The 21,934-nt window shown below is 40.0% G+C and overlaps 1 protein-coding gene across 1 annotated transcript; it reads right to left on the bottom strand.

Annotated features, from left to right (window-relative positions):
- Positions 1 to 240: 240 nt before the first annotated feature.
- LOC145403125 (uncharacterized) lies at positions 241 to 15,240 on the bottom strand. The gene is made up of 3 exons (XM_080274952.1): positions 15,133 to 15,240; positions 6,090 to 6,164; positions 241 to 522 (listed from the first exon to the last, which is right to left on the bottom strand). Exons 1-3 carry the CDS (start codon positions 15,238 to 15,240, stop codon positions 241 to 243), a joined length of 465 nt encoding a protein of 154 aa, XP_080131078.1.
- Positions 15,241 to 21,934: the final 6,694 nt, after the last annotated feature.

Raw genomic sequence — 21,934 nt, 5'->3', positions numbered from 1 at the left:
TATATATATTTATATATATATATGTGTGTGTATATATATATATATATTAATGATTATATAAATGAAAAAAGAAACTTGCGTAACATACAGCATACTCATTTTAATAACTACAGTACAAAACAGACAATAAATAGAATAATTTACAAGATACTCCCAGTGAGTACTGAGGTAAGATGAACCTCGTCGTGCTTATGGGGTCATCATCGGTATTGTACGGACTCTTGGATCTTTTATAATGGTTTACTTGGACTCATTGGAGCCGTAGTAGCCGCGGTGCTCGAAGGAGGCTGACTCGTAGGAGTCGGGGTAGTGAGCCTCGCCCTCGTATTGAACATCGGCGATGTAGCCAGAGTCGCCATCAACGTAGTAGGTCACCTTCTGCAGGCGACCGTCGGGCAGGTGGTTGTAGTACGACCCCTCGGTGTGGTCGCCGTCGCGGCCTTCTTGGTGCCCGAAGTCGTTGCCGTAGTCGTCCTTCACGGCCCAGTTGAAGTTGTAACTGGCCTCACCGGACTCGTAGGACTCGGATGACTGTTAAGAAAATATTGTAACCATTATCTGGTAAGGAAATACGAGTCTTGGTAAGAAACTTCAGCAGGACTCTAAATATAACATAGTCAAACCTAAACATGTATGTGATTACAATAAAATCAAAATTAATAAAAACACACACTAAAACACCCACGCGTGCTTGTGCAGTCAGTATCCATATGAAGTACTCATATCGTGAAAAGATTCAGCGAATTCATACTTGTACATTTACACTTGTACTGTTAGTGTGTGGTGACAGAATTCGTTGCCGTGGTTCTGTTTCACAGACCAGTCAAAGTCATACTTGTTCTCTAGATTCGTTGGTCTCTAACAACTATTTAACAAAGGTAAATTAGTCTCTTTTTTTTTCTCTCTCTCTTTTTTTTCTCTCTCTCTTCCCCTTTTCCCGTCCGTTATTAAAGTTGCCGGAGGTTATGTATTCATTTCTGTTTGTCTGTTTGTTTGCCTGTCAACAAGATATCTAAAAAAGTTATTCATGGATTTTAGTGAAATTCTTGGGATACATAGGTAAAGGAACAAAAACGAGTTGATTGAATTTTGTGGTGATCTGAGTTCCAGTCCTGGTCATTTTTTTTCCCACAAGATACTTAAAAAATATTATTAATGGATTTCAGTCAAATTTTGTGGATATCGGGGTCATGGGGCAAGGATATGATTACATTTTGGTGATGATCTGAGTTGTCTGGTATAGGCATTGGCGGAGGTATGTACTCTGTGTGGCTTAATTTTTTTTCTTTTACTTGAGTATATGGCTGTGAATGATAAGTTTTCAGCGGAAGCAAAATTCATTAACACCGTCAGTTATTACTATCTATCTATCTATTCCCAGACGCCTCAATCCCGGAAGGGGTGACCACAAACAAATCTCCTCCACGTCGCCCTGTCCCCCTCCATTGCATTGCCTTGCTCCCAGCTCACACCCCCCTCTCTCATGTACCTCTCCACTCCATCCCTTCATCTCATCTTTGGCCTCCCCCTCCCTCTTCCCCCTTCCACCTCACTCACATACACTCTCCTCGTTAGTCTCCCACTCTCCATCCTCTCCACATGGTCAAACCACCTCAGTGTTTTTCTCCCAGCGCTACCTATCACATCCACATCCACACCACAACGACCCTTCACTCCCTCATTTGTCAGTCTGTCTCTTCATGTGACTCCACATGCTCCTCCCAAATAACTCATTTCCACTGCTCTCACTCTTGACTTCTGTCCCTCCATCAAGGTCCAAGCTTCACTTCCATACGTTAGGGCTGGTATCACAATACTGTCATGTGGTAACTTTTTCACTTCCATGCTCACTTCCCTGTTTCTTATCGCTACATTCAAGGAACCAGCAACCTTTCTTCCCTGCTGTACCCTTTCAAGCACTTCATCCTCTAAACTTCCATCCTTACTCATCACACTACCCGGTTACCATCTCCTCACAAACCTGTTGTTATATCAAACCCCAATATGCAGTTGACACAATTTTAACCTGAACTTCATCCAATTTTGATTACTCATTGCATAAACTAAACTGTCAAAATATTACCAAATATATCCGTGTACTCTATCACTCCCCCAATGCTTCTTCGGAACCCAGTGTATGTGATTCCATATCAAGACAGTTGAGAAACCTTAACCTTGCCCTTAGCACCGAAATTACCATTTTGGGTGATTTTAACATACTTAATGTTGAATGGTTGTTGCATTCTGCCCGGACTGACGACGCTGGTCTAGAGTGCGAGCTGTTTGCAGAAGCGTTTAATCTCACCCAGCTGGTAAAGCAACCAACCAGAATACCTGATAATCCTGACCATAATACCCATCTCTTGGATTTATTCTTGACAAATTATCCAGATCAATGCAGGATAGAGGTACTGTCACCACTTGGATCCTCTGACCACAATCTCATCAAAGCCTCATTAGTTAACCCTCCCACACCTCCCCGTTCTGAACCTGTCAGGGTGACCCGATGGCACTTTGACAGGGCAGACTGGGATGGATTTAGAAATTATCTTGCTGACATTCCATGGCAGCCTTTCTTCTCTAGTGATCCCAGTTTTATCCAGTCCCACATTTGCGACTTAATACTAGCTGATATGGATTTATTCATACCAAGTCAACAGTTCACTAAAAGATCAAACTCTCCAAAATAGTTTGATGACAACTGTGCCAGAGCAACAGCCCAAAAGTCATTAGCATATAACTATTACTTAAAATAAAAAACATCTGAATCACTCTCTCAATTTAAAATTGCTAGAAACCACGCAAAAGCTGTAATAAATCTAGTTAAATCAAACTTTCTTCAAAAGCAAGCATCAGAACTAATTAACAACCCTAATGACAATAGAATAATCTGGTCAACTCTTAATTCTTTCAATAATAACTTTAACAAGTCATCATCCATTCCCCCACTAAAATCTTCAGATGGCAACATTACAAATGACCCGCGTGGGAAAGCAGATATTTTTGCCAGTACATTTCCCAGAAATTCTACCATGGACGATGCCAGCCAGAATATCCCAGTACTAGAACTTGACTCTCCCGAAATTGTTCCACCTAAGATACAGGGAAGATAGGTAAAATCCATCCTAGACAATTTACCTACCAACAAAGCTCCAGGCCCAGATGGAATTCCGCCAGTTGTTTTGAAAAAGTATTCCCCTGAACTTACCTCTGTTCTAGCTAAATTATTCAGACTATGCATAAGTACTTCTTTATTCCCGAATTCATGGAAGGAAGCCAATATCCACCCAGATCCGAAGGTAAGTATATATTATGTATGTATGTATGTATGTATATGTATTAACATATGTATATAGGCTAAATATATTTGTTTGAGTATTTAGGTAATTACATCTATGTGCAAGTGTGATCTATTTATTGTATTTGTGTGATCTATTTATTGTTTAATATTATGTGCATGTATTTGAATGTGTAGCTATGTATGTGTGTATGTGTATATGTATTCATGTATAAATGATTACGTGCATGTGTTTCGATGTATTGTGCGTATGTGAATGTCTATCTGTATGTGTATGTGTGTATATATGTCTGAATGCATTTCATCCCACATTTTTATATTTTTTTATTATTTTAATTTAGAATTAAGGACACTTCTATATAACAAATCTTAGCTATTTTACTGTATAAGGAATTCTAATTTTTTAACTATTTTATTAATTTTGTTAGGAGTTGATTTGGTATTATCACTTTGGTTCTGATAAAGAGATAATCAGCACAATTTAAGAAAAGTCAAATGTTCTGAGGATCATTTCGATGTTGTTAATTTACAGGTGCCTTTTACGAGAGCTTCTACTCACAAAGGCTCAGCCACTTTTCAATTTACGGATCAATTGTAAAATATTTTGTATTTGTTTTGGCTAAATAATGAACTCAATCAATTAATCTAAAGAAAGGAAGTTCCTCTGACCCCTCTGATTACATACCAATAGCTGTCACATCTTCTTTTGGTAAGGTATTTGAAACTTTAAGTAATAAATACATTGTTAATAATATTGAATCCAACAACATAATTAGTGATAGACAATATGGTTTCCGCCACGAAAGATCCATCATTGACATACTCAATCTCCAAACTCATACCATCCATCAATCAATTGACATACATGGAGATACTCATGCAGTAGCCCTTGATATTTCTAAAGCTTTCGACAGAGTATGGTACTGTTCCCTGCTGTCCAAACTCCCTTGCCATGGACTAACGTTTTTTGTTCCTTTGATTTCCTCATATCTCAGTGACAGGAAAATAAGAGTAAAAGTAGATGATGTATATTCCAATTTCCACTCAATTAATGCTGACGTGCCGCAGGGATCAGTTCTGGCACCAACACTGTTCCTGGTTCATATTAATGATCTCTTATCTGTCACCCACAGTCCCATCCACCCTTATGCAGATGACTCAACACTACATAGTTCATTCACACTCAGACACCCATTTACAAAGTCTAATATCTCTAACTCACAACTCAGTACAGCCATCTCCATAAATCAAGACTTATCGACGATCAGTGAATGGGGACAAAACAACCTTGTCTCATTTAATGCTAATAAAACTAAATATATACAATTTATTAATAGACAGTTATTGCCAGATTCGTATATTACCTTCAGTGCTATTAATATTCCCATCTCCAAAAGTATTGAAATTCTCGGCGTCTCACCTAACAATGCCCTCAGCTGAACCTCTCATGTCAGATTACTTGCTAAAACCGCCTCAGAGAAAACTGGATTATTGTACAGAGTCTGTAACATCTTCACTGACGAGCAGTTAGCTATAATTTATAAGAGTCATGTGTGCTGTCAGCTTGAATATTGCTCACCCTTGTGGAATGGATGTGGAGAGGTTGCATTAAAACAACTAGACAAAATTCAGAACAAAGCTGTTAGAAGTATTAACAACCCTGCTATTACAAATAAACTACTGTACCTCCCCTACAAGTAAGAAGGAATGTTGCCTCCCTTGCATTATTTTACAGATATTTTTATGGCAAATGCTCAGACGAAGTTGCGTCCATAGTGTCACCTCTCCATGCCTTCCCTCGTGCTACACGGGCATCTGGTAGCTCTCATGACTGGAATGTCACTCAGCCATATTGCAGAACTTCTGCCTATCAGAATTCTTTCATTCCCCGAACTGCATCTCTCTGGAACTCGCTTCCCCAGAATTGTTTTCCTCCAATCTTCAACCTACAGCTGTTCAAGTCTAACTGTTACAGATAATTTATGAACAGAGGACACCAGTAATCTGGTGTATGGATTATATTTTTTATTCATTTGTTTTTCCTTCCTCTGTTCTCTTATTTAAAAAAAAAAAAAAAGTACTTAAACATACTCACATTTTCCATTTCCTCATCATCCAACCTCACTGTACATTCACTGACTTCTCTTTCGAAGACCATAACTTACACTTCCCTACATTCACCTTCAGATTCCGTTTCTTACACACTCTCCCAGACTCATCCACCAAGCCTTGCAGCTCCCCTTCGTCTTCACTTAACAACACAGTATCATCTGCAAACAACAGTACAGGGAGTTTCCAAGCACTGCCCCTCTCATTAGGGCCTCTCCAACATCCACTGCCCTACCTTGTATCTCTTTTATAACCCCAGCCATATACAGACTGAACAAGCACGAAGACATGACAAACCCCTGTTTCAATCCAACATTCAAATAGAAAAATTCACTCAGTTCACTAGCCACACGCACTGCAGCCTTAGCACCCTCATACATACTCTTCACGGTATTCAGCAACTTCCCAGCTACTCCACATATTATTTAAAAAGTAAATAATTTCATTCTTTTCTATTCGTCCTTTTTGAATCCTCCTATCTCTTGTTATATAAATGAGTTAGCATGATACGATTTCTGTTAACCTTATTTACACACACACACACACACACACACACACACACACACACACACACACACACACACACACAGTTGTTGTGTGTGAACGAAAAATCATACTCGTATTATACTCTGTTAGAAAGGTAATGTGAAGTGCAGAGTTATATTTAGCAAATGTGACTCACGTGGGAATCTCCATGGCCGTAGAATTCTCCACCCTCGGCGGCAGCCACGGCAACCAGGCCCAGCAGGATGAGGATCTGGACGCAGTGGGAAGAGCAGATTAAGAAACTTCTTGAATTTTGGAATATATATATATATATATATATATATATATATATATATATATATATATATATATATATATATATATATATATACCTAGGCTGCTTCCCCCAAGGAAAGGGAGGTAGCCGAGACAGGACGACTCACTCTCCATTTACTCATCCATTCAAACACATTTATTCGCATCTTAGCCCCAAAGGGGAGAACGGACAGATCCTCACCGCACCACACCGCACAAGGGTCAACTGCACAATGCAATCAGTGACATCCGCAGCAGGGCCCAACAGCAGAACTGGTTTACCCCTGCCACATCATAATACACATATACATATACATATATATACATATACATATAAATATATATATACATATATACATATATAAATATACATATATATACAGTATATATATATATATATATATAAAATGTGTGTGTGTATATGGGTTATGAGAAAATTAAAACCTCCAGTAATGGAGAGTGGGATTGCGTTGGTAATGAAAAGTGGTGGACTGAGTATCTCAAATCTGATTATATGCAGATGATGTAATGTTGCTTGGAAATAGCGGATATGACACTGGTAGACTGGTGCAGAGTGTTGTTCGTGCTTGTGATTCCTGTTCCTTGAAGATAAATGTAGAGAAGAGTAAAGGGATGGTTGTTGAGGAAAAGTGACTCCCGCTGTGATGTTACATGAATGAAGTGTCTTGAATTAGTGAGAATGTTTATGTATACGGGTGCAGTGATATCAGAGAGAGGTAAATGAGCAAAACATGTAGAAAGTCGAGTGCCGCAGGAATAGAAAGTCACTGGTGCCATAAAGGCCTTGATAAGAAGCAAAGGTCTGAGTGAAGTAGCTGAAAGAGGTTTACGTGAAGGAGTTTTAGTGCGGACTCTAACATACGAGTGTCAGACTAAGGTGTGACATGAAAAAGAAGTCAGAAGTAAGAGCAGTGGAGATGGGACTGTTGACGAATGTGTGTGTGTGTGTGTGTGTGTGTGTGTGTGTGTGTGTGTGTGTGTGTGTGTGTGTGTGTGTGTGTGTGTGTGTGTGTGTGGGCTGCGGAGAGTGGATAGGATAAGGAATAATGTTGTTCATGAAAGATGCAGAGTAAGGAAGTCTGTAGACACTTGATATGAAGAGTGTGCTTAAACTGATATGGTCATGTGGAAAAAAAATAGTATAAATAGAGTAGCGAAATGGGTATGTTCGAGCTAGTTTGAAGGTGGGAGGAGGCGTGGTAGGTCAAGAAGATGGATAGATATGGTATATGAGTGTGTGAGAAAAAAATGGTATGGAAACCGAAGAGGTTTGGAAACTGACAAGAGAACGAGCTTTCTGAATGAATTATGTGCAGAGGAGTGTATGACCAGGATTTGGCACCGCTTTTTAAACTGATAATCGTCTGATTAATTCTCAAATAGGAGAATGTGAATAAGGTATATCTATCCAACAGAGCCAGAATTCCGAGGGCTTCAGTGGTCAATGAATTGGGGTGTGATCCAGTTAGTTAGACAAACTAAGGTAGTATTTCATTCTGTCATTTATTTTTTTGTCTCTAGACTCTACCACACCCCACCCTAGGTTGGGCAAGGATGTCTGGCGCTGATGATGAGTGATCATGGAAATGGACTGGCATGAAAGAAGGACTATTTACCCTTAGTATGGCGAAGATATTTGGTGCCTTAAGGTGTGAATTATACCGTCCTATTCACTCTCCTTAATACTCACTTTCAGTCTCATCTGTACTCATGCAATCACTCTCCCATACCACAGTTCATAAAGGTCGTGTTTGGGCTTGTAAGTCGTAAATGGTACCATTTTCTGGTATGCATGATTTTAAAACATTCACTGTATGGACCCTTCATAAGTAGTTGACCTAGCCCTCAGGAGGTTCCTATATCAGGCGTGTGGCAATGAGCCACCATGGGCAGTCCTGCTTTATACTTGTTAAGCCGTTATCGTACGGGGACACGTACCCAAAACAAACGCCAGTGGCAGAACAGAATGGAGCCCAAAAATCGCTTTGCCTATCACAGGATGTGCTTCGACGTGGCCACTTTCTTCTTTTTCGAGCTCAGTCAGTTCAGCTGGCTACAGTCAAGGTCACTTGCCCCTACTCGAAATGGATGACGCACGCCTGACAGCCATAACCAGGGTAAACTATACAGAGAACGAAACCATGGGTACACACTGTGTTCATCATCTCTATCATAAACTATGGACATGAGCTTCTTAACGGCTTTTGCAATGGGTATTGCAGTCTTCATCCTCCGTGAAGAGGAAGAGGCTACTACAAGAAGACAAGAAGGGAGGGAAAGAGGGCATTGTTGTGACAAGAATGGCTCGCACGAGGAGACGAAGGCAGCTAGCACAGAAACCAGGCCCCAGAACTGATTACGCAAAGTTCAATGTAAAGTAGTAAATAACATCATAACAATTATGAATAGAAGGAGACTATGAATTTGGGGGCAGCGACGGAGAACGTGGACGGCCAGGAATGGCACTGGTGGCAGAACGAGCTTGGCTGTCCACAGCACTCCCGTGGCATCAAACCTGGACGTCCATTGGCAGTCTTTCTGCGTACGTGTCCCAGCGTGATGGGGCCTATAGATCACTGCCAGTTTATTTTGCCTACTGTATTATATAATTAAGAGGATCTGCTGCATTGTGTACAAAGTTAATTCAGCTTCCTCTCTATTCATCGAGAGGAAGACAGTGGACTACAGGAAAAGGGCCATTTGAGCTTCAGGCCACTCGGTTCGCCTCCAGATTAACCTGGAGTCATACAGCAGCAGTAACAACTACAGCAACTTCAGTGAACAGATCAGTGAAACTGAAAAATCAAGCTGTTTATTGCTGGACGCTTGAGAGGTGTTGACCTAAAAATGAATAAGAAAGACTTAAGACACTGGCTCTCAAACTGGAAGCAATGGCCCCCAAAGGGGCCATGGCAGAATTTTAGGGGAGCCATGGAGGGCTAGTGTAAATTATAAATTAGAGTGTGTTTGGGAAATCGTACCCAGAATTTTCTTGCCGTTGTCTACAGCACGTTTATGTGAACCTGGTTTCTCCACCTCTCTACACATAAAAAGTAAGAGACAAAACCGGTTGGATGTGGACCCAGATATGAGATGTGCGTTATCAGTGGCTTTACCTCGAATCAGACGACTGACTGAAAGCACACAGTGTCATCCATCCTACTGATATGTAACAAAATATACATTCTGACTGACAGTCGTAAGCATTAAAATCAGTGAGGAGCGTCCATTTTTTTTTTTTTCCTGTATTATTTGTAAAGGGCTTGAGAGAAGACTGAAGGGGGGCCACGATGATGTTAAGATTCCCACAAGTGGGGAATGAAGTGAAAAGTTTGAGAAACACTGGTGTAAGACGATCATAAGGAGGCCATTTTATGGATCTGACTTCGTTGTCATAAAGGATCATTTATAAATATTCTCGACTTGGGAATCTTTGTGAATATAATTCAGATCCCAGTGAAACATCGTCTTGAATCCAGTTAGACAAAGGAAAGATTGCTGGACTCGCCCTGGGGGCTTCAGCTTGGCCCAGTTCTCTCCTGGTTACCAGTGATTCAGATCCTAATGCATCAGTGGGCCAGTCCCTGCTAGCAGCAAGGACTGGCAACTATTGGCAAAGTTAAATGTATACATATCTATATATTTATCCATCGATATGTCTGTTTATCTAACTATCTATCTATCCACACACACACACACACACACACACACACACACACACACAGAAAGACAGACAGAGACAGACAGACAGACAGACAGACAGACAGACAGACAGACAGACAGAGACAGAGACTGACAGACAGACACTCAGACAGACAGACAGGCAGACTGTGTGTGTGTGTGTGTGTGTGTGTGTGTGTGTGTGTGTGTGTGTGTGTGTGTGTGTGTCTGTGTGTGTGTGTGCGCGCGCGAGTTTGATTCAATAATTCAGGCATAACAGTTCCCTTATTCAAAGGAAGGGGGGAATGAGGAGTCTTTGACAATCATTAGGGTATTTCTTTCTTCAGTGTGATAAGAAAAAATGTGGCAGGACGTTTATCCACAGAGACTGGGAAATAACTGAGAAATTAGTCTGAGGGAAAAACAAAGGGTTGTTTTAAGATGGGAAGGGGATAGATAGATCAGACATTCATTTAAGATGTTTAGTGGAACAGTATCTATATACTGATGGAAGTTGTATGCTGCCTTCTTGGATCTGGAGAAAGCAAGTGATAGACAAAGAAAGCAGATTTTTAAAAATACGGGGTAAAAAGGAAATCGCTGGATGCTATCAACAGTGCCTTTGAGGGTGCTAGGGCTGAAGTGCCTGAGGCATGTGGACTAGGTGAAATCTATGGCCTGAATGTTGGTTTGAAACAGGGTTGTGTCATGCCTCCATTCTTGGCTTTTCTGTTCTATGTCTATCTATCTATCTATCTGTCTATCTACAGAGAGAGAGAGAGAGAGAGAGAGAGATGGATGAATGGCGTCATAAAAGAGATATAAGGCAAGACAATGGATGCTCAATGCCCTCAGTAAGAGAGAGTACGCTTTGGAAACTACCTATACTATTGTCTGCTGAGGAGACTGTATTGTTAGGCGAAGATGAACGGGAGATTCAAGGCTTGGTGAATATGTTTGTCAGTGTATTTAAGAAACGAACTCTAAATTGTATGTAGCTATGAGTAAAGTTTTGGTCTGGGAGAGAAATGAAATCACAAACTACACAGAGATGCCGGATGATCAGGAGAACGTCATTACATTAAGGTATTTAAATAATGTGACTAGTAAGGATGGAAGTACAGACGATGAAACGCATGAAAGAGTACAGTAAGGAAGAAAGGCTGCTGATTCATTGAGAGTAGTGACTGGGAATACGGAAGTGAGTTGGAAGCAAGAGAATCACTGCATGACAGTACTGTGATCCCCATTCTGATGTATGGAAGTGAAGCTTGGACCCTGTTAGAAGGATACAGGGCAAGAGCGAGAGCAGTAGAAATGAGTTACTTGAGTGCAGCATGTGAAAATATGTGGGAAGACAGACAGACGAAGGAGGAAGTGATGGTGCGTTGTGGTGTTGACGTAGATGTGACTGAATGCGTTAAGAGAAGTTCTGTGAGATGGTTTGGCCACATGGAGAGGATGGAGAATGAGACAGTGACTAGAAGAGTGTGCGTGAGTGAGGTAGAGGGGGGGAGGGAGAAGACGAAGATCGAGGATGGGAAGGACGGATGGAGTGGAGAGATATTTAAAAGAAGGAAATGTGAGGTGGAAGGAGGGCAAACAAATGGTACAGGATAAGGCGACATGGAGGCGATTTGTCTGTGGTCATTCCTTGCGAGATTCAGGCATCTGACCATAGACAGAGGGATAAACAGACAGACTGAACATCCACACTCAATTTAGCAATTATATATTGCTGGCAAGTCAATTTCTTCATTACTTAGAGGCACTCTGTTTTACAGCAGGAAATAAATAACCCCCTTGTAAGTGTGTGGTGGCGACCACCATCCATTCATTTGATGTAGAGCTGCCTACTTCTTCCTTCACTTTTATCAATTTTTCTGTGTCTGCCCTTTCTCTTCCTATTTCTCTCATCTTTCCTGCCACTTTTTATTACCCTTCTTTCCTTTTCAGGTGGCTTTACATTAAGTGAAAAGGCCAAATGGCTTCCTGTAAGACAGGAAACCATTTACAACGCTGGGTGGTAACCATATAACCAGCACATACGTTTTCCCTACTTGTCAGCAACTGGACTGGCGGAGGGTTAGTGCCCCTTCCCTTAAGACAAGTAAATGACAAACGACCACCTCTTACGGGATTATGGCGTCTGGCTATAAAGAGATAGATAGATAGATACCTAAGGGTAGCTGTAGTACTGTTACCTTTTTATGACATGTTTAACGTTTTGATGTTTCATGCAGTATTTCTGCAACAAATTCCAGCAAGAGAGATTTTTCCATTTAAAAACTTTATTTTTCAATAATGTATTTCCAATTTTCATTCTTTAAATGCACTCAGTGATCTGGGTACGTACCTTTGCGTTCATTATGGCGTGTAAGAAGGTGCAGCTGTACCGTAACTAACTACTACGGTTTGCTGGTTTGCCGTCTGTTATATACCCTCACCCGAGCGACCTCAGGCTGACGCCGCGTACTCTCCTTACCTTCACTTGATTCAGACCGAGTTTTTACTCAAATGGAGTAACATTTCCTGCAGCGTCATGATTTTCTTTCTCAGCTACTACGATATAATACTCCCATTCCTCCAGGTATTCTGCTAATAAATTGCTGAATTTTATTCACTCGTGCTTGATTGGGAGCATGTGTATTATTCCTCCACCTGAGTTGTCATGCTGTTATTTATTTCCATCAAAATAAGATACCAACTTTGTAGGAGGCAGAGGTTTCCCTCACACGAGATTAGTCATTATAATCTGACTATAGTCCTATAGTCGGTTTGACTTTACCTAATGGAACTGGGCCACTCCCCGTACTTGATTACTAGGTTGAGGTTCCATAATCGATGTATAGTTATGTGACAGGAATGATTCTTCTTTGTTACTAGTGAAAATGACTTTCTAATTTTATTTCACTTTGCCATCAGCTGGGCTGAAATGGGTTAGGAGTCTTGATCAAGTTACAAAGAAAATGCACGACTTTATAATAATCTTTAAAATATAATTTGAAAAAGTTTCAGAGATTATATTTGAACCAGTCTAATGGATGTGAGAGGCTAAGAGAAATTTGGATATTCTATAAAGTTCATTTCTCTTCACTTTTACTTGTACCAGAAATTACCGCACAACTAACAATGCTCATCTATAAAAGACTTACTATAATCTCGCACGTCCAAATATCCATCATCGTCAGTCATTCCAGCATAACCTTCTCCACACAGTCTGTAAATATATGCCGCTCCACTCTATGGTTTTCTAGTTTCCAGAGATCTACACTGCCTTGCTTACAGTGTTCATCTTCACTTTACGTTTTTTTCCCCTTATTATTCCAGGCCACCAAATTCCACCCTTAACCATCCAGTTTATTAGTCTCTGTTAAACTATGACATCAAAAATTAGTTCAGATAATCATGTTTCAGAGAGCACTGTGAAGGTCTGGCTTACTTTTTGCACATGACCTTGGTAACATGACTTCGATCAGACCAAAATGACTTGATGAATCAGGTGGACGTGATCTGAACTCACTGCTGGTTGGCTAAGACTGAACTTAAACGGACTAACTTGATCTGACTCGAACAGGTGTAACAGAAATAGACTCTAAATGTCCTAAGTGAATTTAGTGACACCTACACATACACCTGTTTTGAGATAGTAAACGCTTCAGCAGCACTCATAACTCACCGATTTTTCTTTCTCTCTCTCTCTCTTTTTTTTTTTTTTTTTTCGCTACCTCTATATACTCTAAGTGGGTTTAGTGACACGTACACATACTCGTGTTTTGAGGGAGTAAATACTTCAGCAGCACTCTTAAACCCATCGATTTTTTTTTTTTTTTCAAAATCACGTCTGCATCTAACTCTGGACATTAGCTAGATAGACCACCCGTTCCCAAGGCCTAATAGTCCGTACTAACAAAGGGTTCATCTTCGGCTCCTCACACGTCACCCGGCAAAGAGGAACTAAAACACAAAATTTACATGTGATGTGTCAGTCATATTACAATCTTTTTTTTTTTTTTTTTTTTTTAATACAAGGAAGAAGGAATCAAGGGCTAGAAGACCGTAAATTTTTCTCTCCGTTAGAAAAAGAAAATAGACAATAGAGAGCCATATTCAAGATTCGTTCATTTCGAGATACCTGGACACATTGCGTTTAAAAGACTGGAGGTCATAGGCAGTAGGAAATACAGACAGAGGAATACACTTTCAGAGCTGGCCGGCTGCATACAAGAAGGACTGGTAGTAAAAGTTACCTCTTGCACTAAAGAGTTGGACAGAAAAAGCATGAGAGTTTGTTGCTAGACGGGTTCTACGTGCCTGCTATAGTGGTGGAGGGATGCAAGCAGACAGTTCGGAGGAACAGTGACCAATGATGTAGCGATAGAGAAGAGATAAAGATGCAGCACTGCGGCGAATAGATAGAGGTTGAAGGGAGCCAGTAAGAGGAGGAGAGTTAATATGACGAAAAGCCTTTGATTCCACCTTGTTGAGGAGAGCCGTTGATGGGGAGCCTCCACACATTATGAGAGTTGTACTTTCACTAATGATGTTTTTATGAAGCATCGGATGGGCCCTTTGAAGGAGAGGTGAACATGGTGATATCGATTTTCAGATCCATCATCTGTCTCTGCAACAGCTGTAATCAAACCCACAATCACAGTCCCCAGCCCACCACACTAGCCACTCCATGATGTTTTAATAGTCATGAGTAAGCCAGAACAAAATGGCCAGGTTAAGAGAAGGTTTTTGGCCTGTTGATTACTCCTTCGTGGGCCAGGGGTTACCAAGTTACACGGAAGGCCGATGGGGTCCCGGCGGACCCCAAAACTTAATGGTGGATTTCTGCCATATGCATAAAGTTATATCTACTAAACTTTGTACATATGTTGCCCAGGACACGGCACGTGGAACCAACCCACCAAATGTCCCTTTTTTTATTATTATTATTATTTTAAGAAAATTCTTTCATGTTATCACAATTCTATTAAAGTTTGAGTATGGAAGAACTGTGTCTACACTTATCTAAATGTCTGATTGTCAGTATTCTTGGAACAGGTTCTCAACATAATAACAAGTTCAAGTATAAAGTAAATTATCAAGAACATAAAAGTATCCTTATAATGTTCAAATTTGATACAAAGATTTTTTGTTTTATCCTCTTGATCAGCATCTTCTGTATTACTACCATCACCTGTATTATCAGTATCATTATCATCAGCACTCACAGGAGACTCAGTACTACTCACATTAATTTCACTGTCCAGTCGTTCAAGCACTTTATAATCATCAGCGTCGGATACAGATATATCACCTTCTGAATCATTATCCTCTTCTTGGTCACCTGCCACCGCCATCGAGGCAGAAATCTTTGATACTGGTATTGGCATTGTCCTTAATGTTTATAAACTGAAATATCAGCAAAAAAAAAAAAATCTATATATATAAAATTGTCACACGAAAGGCCAGGGGGGGTCCTGGCAGACCCCACTAACATTTATTGCACTGTCCCTCCTAAATGGTGCAAGATTTTTTGCTCACATTTTATGAACATATAAAATAACCATCTACAATAAAAGTCATGGGAGGCCAGGTTGTGAAAGTAAAAATTGGCTTAATGGCAACATTTAAAAAAACATGCTGGGGTCCGCAGGAACCCCATCGGCCCACGAAGGGTTAGAGGGGACTTTCCATGGTTGAATATAACCATGAGGCCGCATCAGGAAAAATACGTAAAGTCGACTGCAAAAAGTTCTGTTCCTCCTCCAGATCTTCAGTAATCCAAACATCTTATTAGTCTGTCTTAAGTTGCATGTAGTCGCTGCAATCTGGTTTGAGTAGGAAAACAGTTACTTTTAATCGTTACTTTGATCTACCATATGAAAACAATGTTATGAGCTACTGAGGGAAGACAAGGGGAACAGAACCTTTTCAAGCAACTATACCTCCTGTGTGCACAACTATGGTCCTTTCACCGCAAGAAGTCCGTTCAGGGTGGGGCCCACCTGGTGAATCACCTCTAGCGATGCTGCCAAATCAACTGTAGTACATGCCTCTCTCTCTCTTATTTCCCATCTATGTGCTATTTGAAATTGTTTTTTATATTCTGTATATAATAAAGGAAGCTATATAGAACATTGAGTATCACTTTTTAGAATTATAACAACGATTTGAATGAATTCTACGACACGTGGCAGCGCTTTTTTCCCATGGTGCCATGCCGAGGTAATATATATATATATATATATATATATATATACATAGAGAGAGAGAGAGAGAGAGAGAGAGAGAGAGAAACAGGTGAGATGGGGGTAGGTAGGGAGACAGAGTGATAATCCGATAATTGGTGGTCAAATTGGCATCGTTGCACTCGGGGGAATTCCAACTTCTGCCACACCCTGAACGGACTTCTTGCTGCGAAAGAACCATAGGCAGTTTTTCATGCACCCGACTCCAGACGTATAATAAGATTGTATAAATTTCTTTTCAGCCAAGTAGTTCTCCAAGGTCCCTGTAGGTAGCGATAATACGTGGGTATCACTACATCCATATTAATATTAAACCGTTGATCAGTTCATTTGTCAGGGCAATAGCTTTATGTGATTTCGCTGAGTTTATGATTCTGGTAAAAGGGTTTGGCAAAGTGAATACCGCTTGGAAGGATTATAGACGGTTGTAATCTGACGGATATGGGTGGAAAAAAAAGAAGGTTGATTCTGTAATAGCAGTGAAGCATAGGAATGGGTGGATGTATAACCCGTCACGTCCCGAGCTATTTCGCACCTCCGACACCCCCCAATCCTGAGCTATTTTGGAAAAAATATTTTTTGGCTAAAACCTCCACTTTTGGTGAGAAACATCAAAAATTCATAGAGAAATCGCTCACCTGGGGTTTAAAATACCCGATACAGGTATCAGTACCTCCTTACCTTACTGGATTTTCTATCAGGCTGGCTCCAAAGAAAACGAGTTCTATGGGAGGGTAACTATTCCACACCAATCATAAACTGTATTTATTTATTTATTTATTTGGTATGAATTTATATGTAGTACGAGAGTATATTGGTTTTCAAACAGTAATATAGGCATTATAAGCATTGTTTCACTCACTAACTCATTAAAATACCTGACCTTTTTTGGCAACATTGCCTGATCATCATTTCTAACTGTTTCTTCCTCTAATGCTATGTAAACTTTGTCCTCCACATTGTCATCGATTCGGGAATCACTCTGGCCCTGAATGTCTTTATTGGTGAGGTCACTGGTAACAGGTGAATTGTCGAGACAATGGCGTGCGGGGGGGGGAAGTTATGCGGTATAAGGCATTGACCCTGCCTGGCATCTTGCAGAGGAATAGAGGAAGGTGTCCCGTGTATATGTACGAAAAATCATGCGCGAAAATTGAAAATTGTGCAAATTATGATCCTTGCAATTGCACGATGTACCAGTACGTCGACGGGAATAGCTGTGACAAAATGTTGCAATGTACCCATACGTTGATGGGATGCCTCGGGTTAAGTAAGTGGTTCAGTATCTATCTATCTATCTATCTATCTATCTCTATCTATCTATATCTATCTATCTACCTATCTATCTATCTATATATCTATCTATATATCTATCTGTCTATATATATATATCTATCTATCTATCTATATATATATATATATATATATATATATATATATATATATATATATATCCCCGCTTGTGAAGTACAGACAAACTCAAAGTTTAATGACAATGAAGCTGTGTATAGCATTCTTTACCTTGGTTGTGTCCATTTGTCTTTCTCAGTCCTAAGAAAAAAAAAACACACACACACACACACACAAAATGCAGTCAATATAACGGCATAAAGAATGGGAGCTCAGAGGCTGACACAACCGCCCTGCAAAATTGGTCTAATGGTGGAATATTTGATTTTGCAGTGAATTTGACCTGATACTGATTTCTCAAAATCCAATTACTTCATTCTTGCCCGACATTCAACTCTTCCACCAACTTCGGTCGAAGTGAGATCAAAACTTCTTGTGCTGACCTTGCCCTCTGACCTTAACCTTTGATCTGTTCTCATAATCGAATCTTAATTTTTCACTGACCCTCGATCCTGCCATCATGTATGGTAAAAAATCAAATAAAATCTGAGTTAAGGAGAAGAACATTTAACCTTGCCCTGTGACCTTGACATCTGGCGGCTTCTTTTCAACTGGAATCTCTTCATTCTTCTTTAAACTGAATCAAAGTACGAAGTTTGGTCTTGACCTTTTACATACAGTTCTTAGAAGCAATAGGTCACCCTATTGGCTGACCCTCACCCTTTCCTCTGAGTTATTTTAGTTATTTTGTTCACATACAGACACGCACATTCGATATTTGACCTTGTTTTGTTACCTTGACTATTGATTAAGTGTTTTCTTAGCCATGAATTCCATTGTCACTGGCCAGCTCTCAACCCTTCCTCCACGTTTGGTCTAAATGGGATCGTAGCCAGTTAGATAGACCTTGCCATGATCTATGATCTCAAAACCAGTAGGCTAACCCTGTTCCTGACCCCACCCCTTACACTGATTTTGATCCATATGATGTTCACCTGACTCACAAAGGTCGAGCTTAACCGTTCCCTGTGGCCTTTATTTATGTTTGATTAATTATTCTTGAACCCGAATCCCTTTGCTCTTGGCTTACTCTCAGCCCTTCCACAAAGTTTGGTCTGAATCTGACAAAATCTGTTTAAGTTGGCCCTTGACAAATTGCTCTTATTAAAAAAAAAAAAAAAAAAAAAAAAAAAAGCTCACCCCTTGGCTGACCGTCAACAATTCCACCAAGTTTTGCTAAAACTGGATAATATCTGTTGTAGCTATTTTCTACACACACACACACACACACACACACACACACACACACACACACACACACACGTAATAAGTACAACATAACGCTTACCTGGGTATAGCGTGGACGGGTGTGATTTTGTAATAAAACAATTCGTAACATAAAACAAGCAGGCCTGTTACATTAAGAAAACTTGAGGATGAAGGTCATCGATGCGTTTTACATGCTCAATGTAATTTGGAAATTTGTCAGAAGGGAGGACGAGGTCACGGAAGAAGGACAGTGGAGAAGTGGTACGGTACTTTGCCTTCAGTTCGTCATTACACTGAAGCTCCACCAACTCCATCTGCAGGGGGGCAGGGGCTTCGTCCAGAGAAGTCAAAGGGGGAGGTGAACACCTTGAAGCCCGGAGCCAGTGGCCTGACACGTCGCGAGGCGCCGACTTACTCATTTAGTTGGCTAGGCTGTTGCGGGCCGGATTGTTATAAAAATATCAAGCAGGGTGACGGGCCATGAGTTCGGACTCTGCGGGCCGGATCTGGCTCGCGGGCCGGAGGTTGCCGACCCCTGGGGTACACTATTCCGTACAGAAAGGCTTTTAGGGCTGAGGAAAGGAAGTAGGAGATTCATACAAATTTTACTGACTGCTTTGAGGTAGGAGGAAAAATATTATAGCTTTACATACTGAACCAAGGGGATATGAATCTTTTAGGTTGTAAGATGACTTTGAAATAACAACCGTAAATACAGGCTAATGTGAGCAAGTGCTACTGTATAAGCACTGGTGACAAAAAGCAAAATGATATTCCACGTGCTTTGCCGCGGCTCACACAGTTAAATTTTGTAGTTGGTCCTGTGAATGTTTTCTGTCTGCATACGGAGGTGCTAATAGTTATTTGTTTTAGAGATGGTGATTAATGGTGAAGGATGAGTGTTGCAAATTCTCCGTAAGTAGATGATGATCTGTTCCTTGCTGGAGGTTATCGGGAACTTGGAAATAGGTGCGGTGTTGTAAATGTCTGTGAATGGCGTGATTTGAACGTAAATATCTGTAAGAGTAAAGCGATGCATGTTGAAAAGTAGCGCTCACTTTGAGATGCTGGAGACGAGGGGGTGTTGTAGCAATAAATGAGTTTAAGTACTTCAGTATGGTAGCAGAAAATAATGGTATACTCTAGGCCTACATGTACAGGAAGAGGAGGATTGGTTCAGGGATACTGATGACCTTGTATTATTATGAAGAGCTGTATATGGAAGCCTCTGAAGGACTGCATGAAGAGTTGAGATATTACCCACATTAACGTATAAGTAAGAAATATTGTTAGTGTAAGGAATGTGAAAAAATAAGGCTTCAGGTCATTGGTAATTGGACTTTACGAATGTAAATGGTGTGCGTGAATTGAATAAAATGGGAAATACGGTGATTTAAGAAATATACTAAGACTGTCTATTGATAACTGGGTAGAGGAGTGTGCCTAGATGGTATGGATGAAAGCAAAGAATGGATATACAAAAGATGGTGAAACGCGTATACTGTATGCGAGTTTGAAGGACAGAGGAAGCAGGGTGGGCGAAGAAACTGGTTCAAAATAATAACTGAGAGTGTATGGAAGAAAGTAGCTAAGTAACCGAGAGGACATCGATTTGGGTGGATGAAGTACTGTATTTATGGAGAAAATTTTGACTCACTTTTAGCCTTTTTTAATACAGTTGGCGGAATGACTATCTCGTAACCGTACATGACGTGATTCTAGAAAATAGTATGATTTTAAAATATGGGAACATGGTTTGCCGTGTGAGGTGGAGGCAGGATTCTACGTGTGAATGGCCATATTCCCATTTTTATTTGGCATACTGATAATAGGTCTCGCATTTTTATAGTTTCTCATTCCTTGTTTGTGTCTCCTACCTCACCACTCAATTATATGGGAAAAGGAGCCAGGCTGATGATGATGATGATGATGATGATGATGATGATGACATATCACAGTTCTTGAATGAGCAGAAATCAGACCTGCGATAGTGTGATCAGGTGTCCAATTTTGCCTCACGTCGCCATTATTTGATTCGTAAGGGTATGAGAGGCAAGTAAGGATATGAGAGGCAAGCTTATAAAAAAAAATGCTCCTTTTCGCAGAGTTGAAACTTTGATGTTTTTCTTTTATTAGCAGAGAAACCATGAAAATGCAACTGATAAACATGAAAAAAAATTTACAGCAATATGCAAGTATGAATAACTGAGACAAGCTGATTATATCTTTATATGTTTACGGCACTTATTTTCGCAACGTATATAAATTATATTGGTATGACTCCTTTATAACTTTTACTTTTACATTTAGTTTCAAAATTCTTTTGTTGATGTTTCTGCAAAGGTTCTTCATTCACTTCAGTCACTTCTTGCACCAGGAGGGCGTAAAAAGTTCCTGTACCTGGTTGTTTTATCTGATTCTTTTGCAGTCATGAATCATGTGGTTTCCTACAGTTAGTACCATCTCTCTCTCTCTCTCTCTCTCTCTCTCTCTCTCTCTCTCTCATGGTGTTGGAAAAGAACGTCTTAATGTGAGGGCACTGATATAACCGAGCTGCTTGACTACCCAGTTATACAAACGTCCCTCCAATCTCTCTGTTCCCCCAAAATAGGGTGGAAGAATGAAGGAGGGCAAATTTAACCTGCAGTCCATTGGGTTCACGTTCACATGAGCCTTCAGATGCTACTACCACTACACCGCCCTCTCATAATCACTGAGTAGTTCACTAGAGTAGTTTATGCATACCATACATTTTGTTGCCCTTCTAGCTCTGTGATTATCTATCTATCTATCTATCTATATGTATATATCTATCTATCTATATCTATCTATCTATCTATCTATATGTATATATCTATCTATCTATATCTATCTATCTATCTATCTATCTATCTATCTATCTATCTATCTATCTATATATATATATATATATATATATATATATATATATATATATATATATATATATATATATATATATATATATATATATATATATACAGTATATATATATATATATATATATATATATATATATATATATATATATATATATATATATTGAATTTCACAAAAGCCAAACTTACGTATATCAAATGATACTGATTTTGTTCGGAGTAGCTGTTTCTCCTAAATCTTGGGCATAATCTGTCTATCTATCTCTTGCCAGACGCCTCAGTCCCGT

Source organism: Coenobita brevimanus, chromosome 60, assembly GCF_032717465.1.
Source record: "Coenobita brevimanus isolate Jiangsu-jjx chromosome 60, ASM3271746v2, whole genome shotgun sequence".
Taxonomy (NCBI): domain Eukaryota; kingdom Metazoa; phylum Arthropoda; class Malacostraca; order Decapoda; family Coenobitidae; genus Coenobita; species Coenobita brevimanus.
Note: the sequence above shows the minus strand (reverse complement) of the source record. Positions and strands in the feature narration are given on the sequence as shown.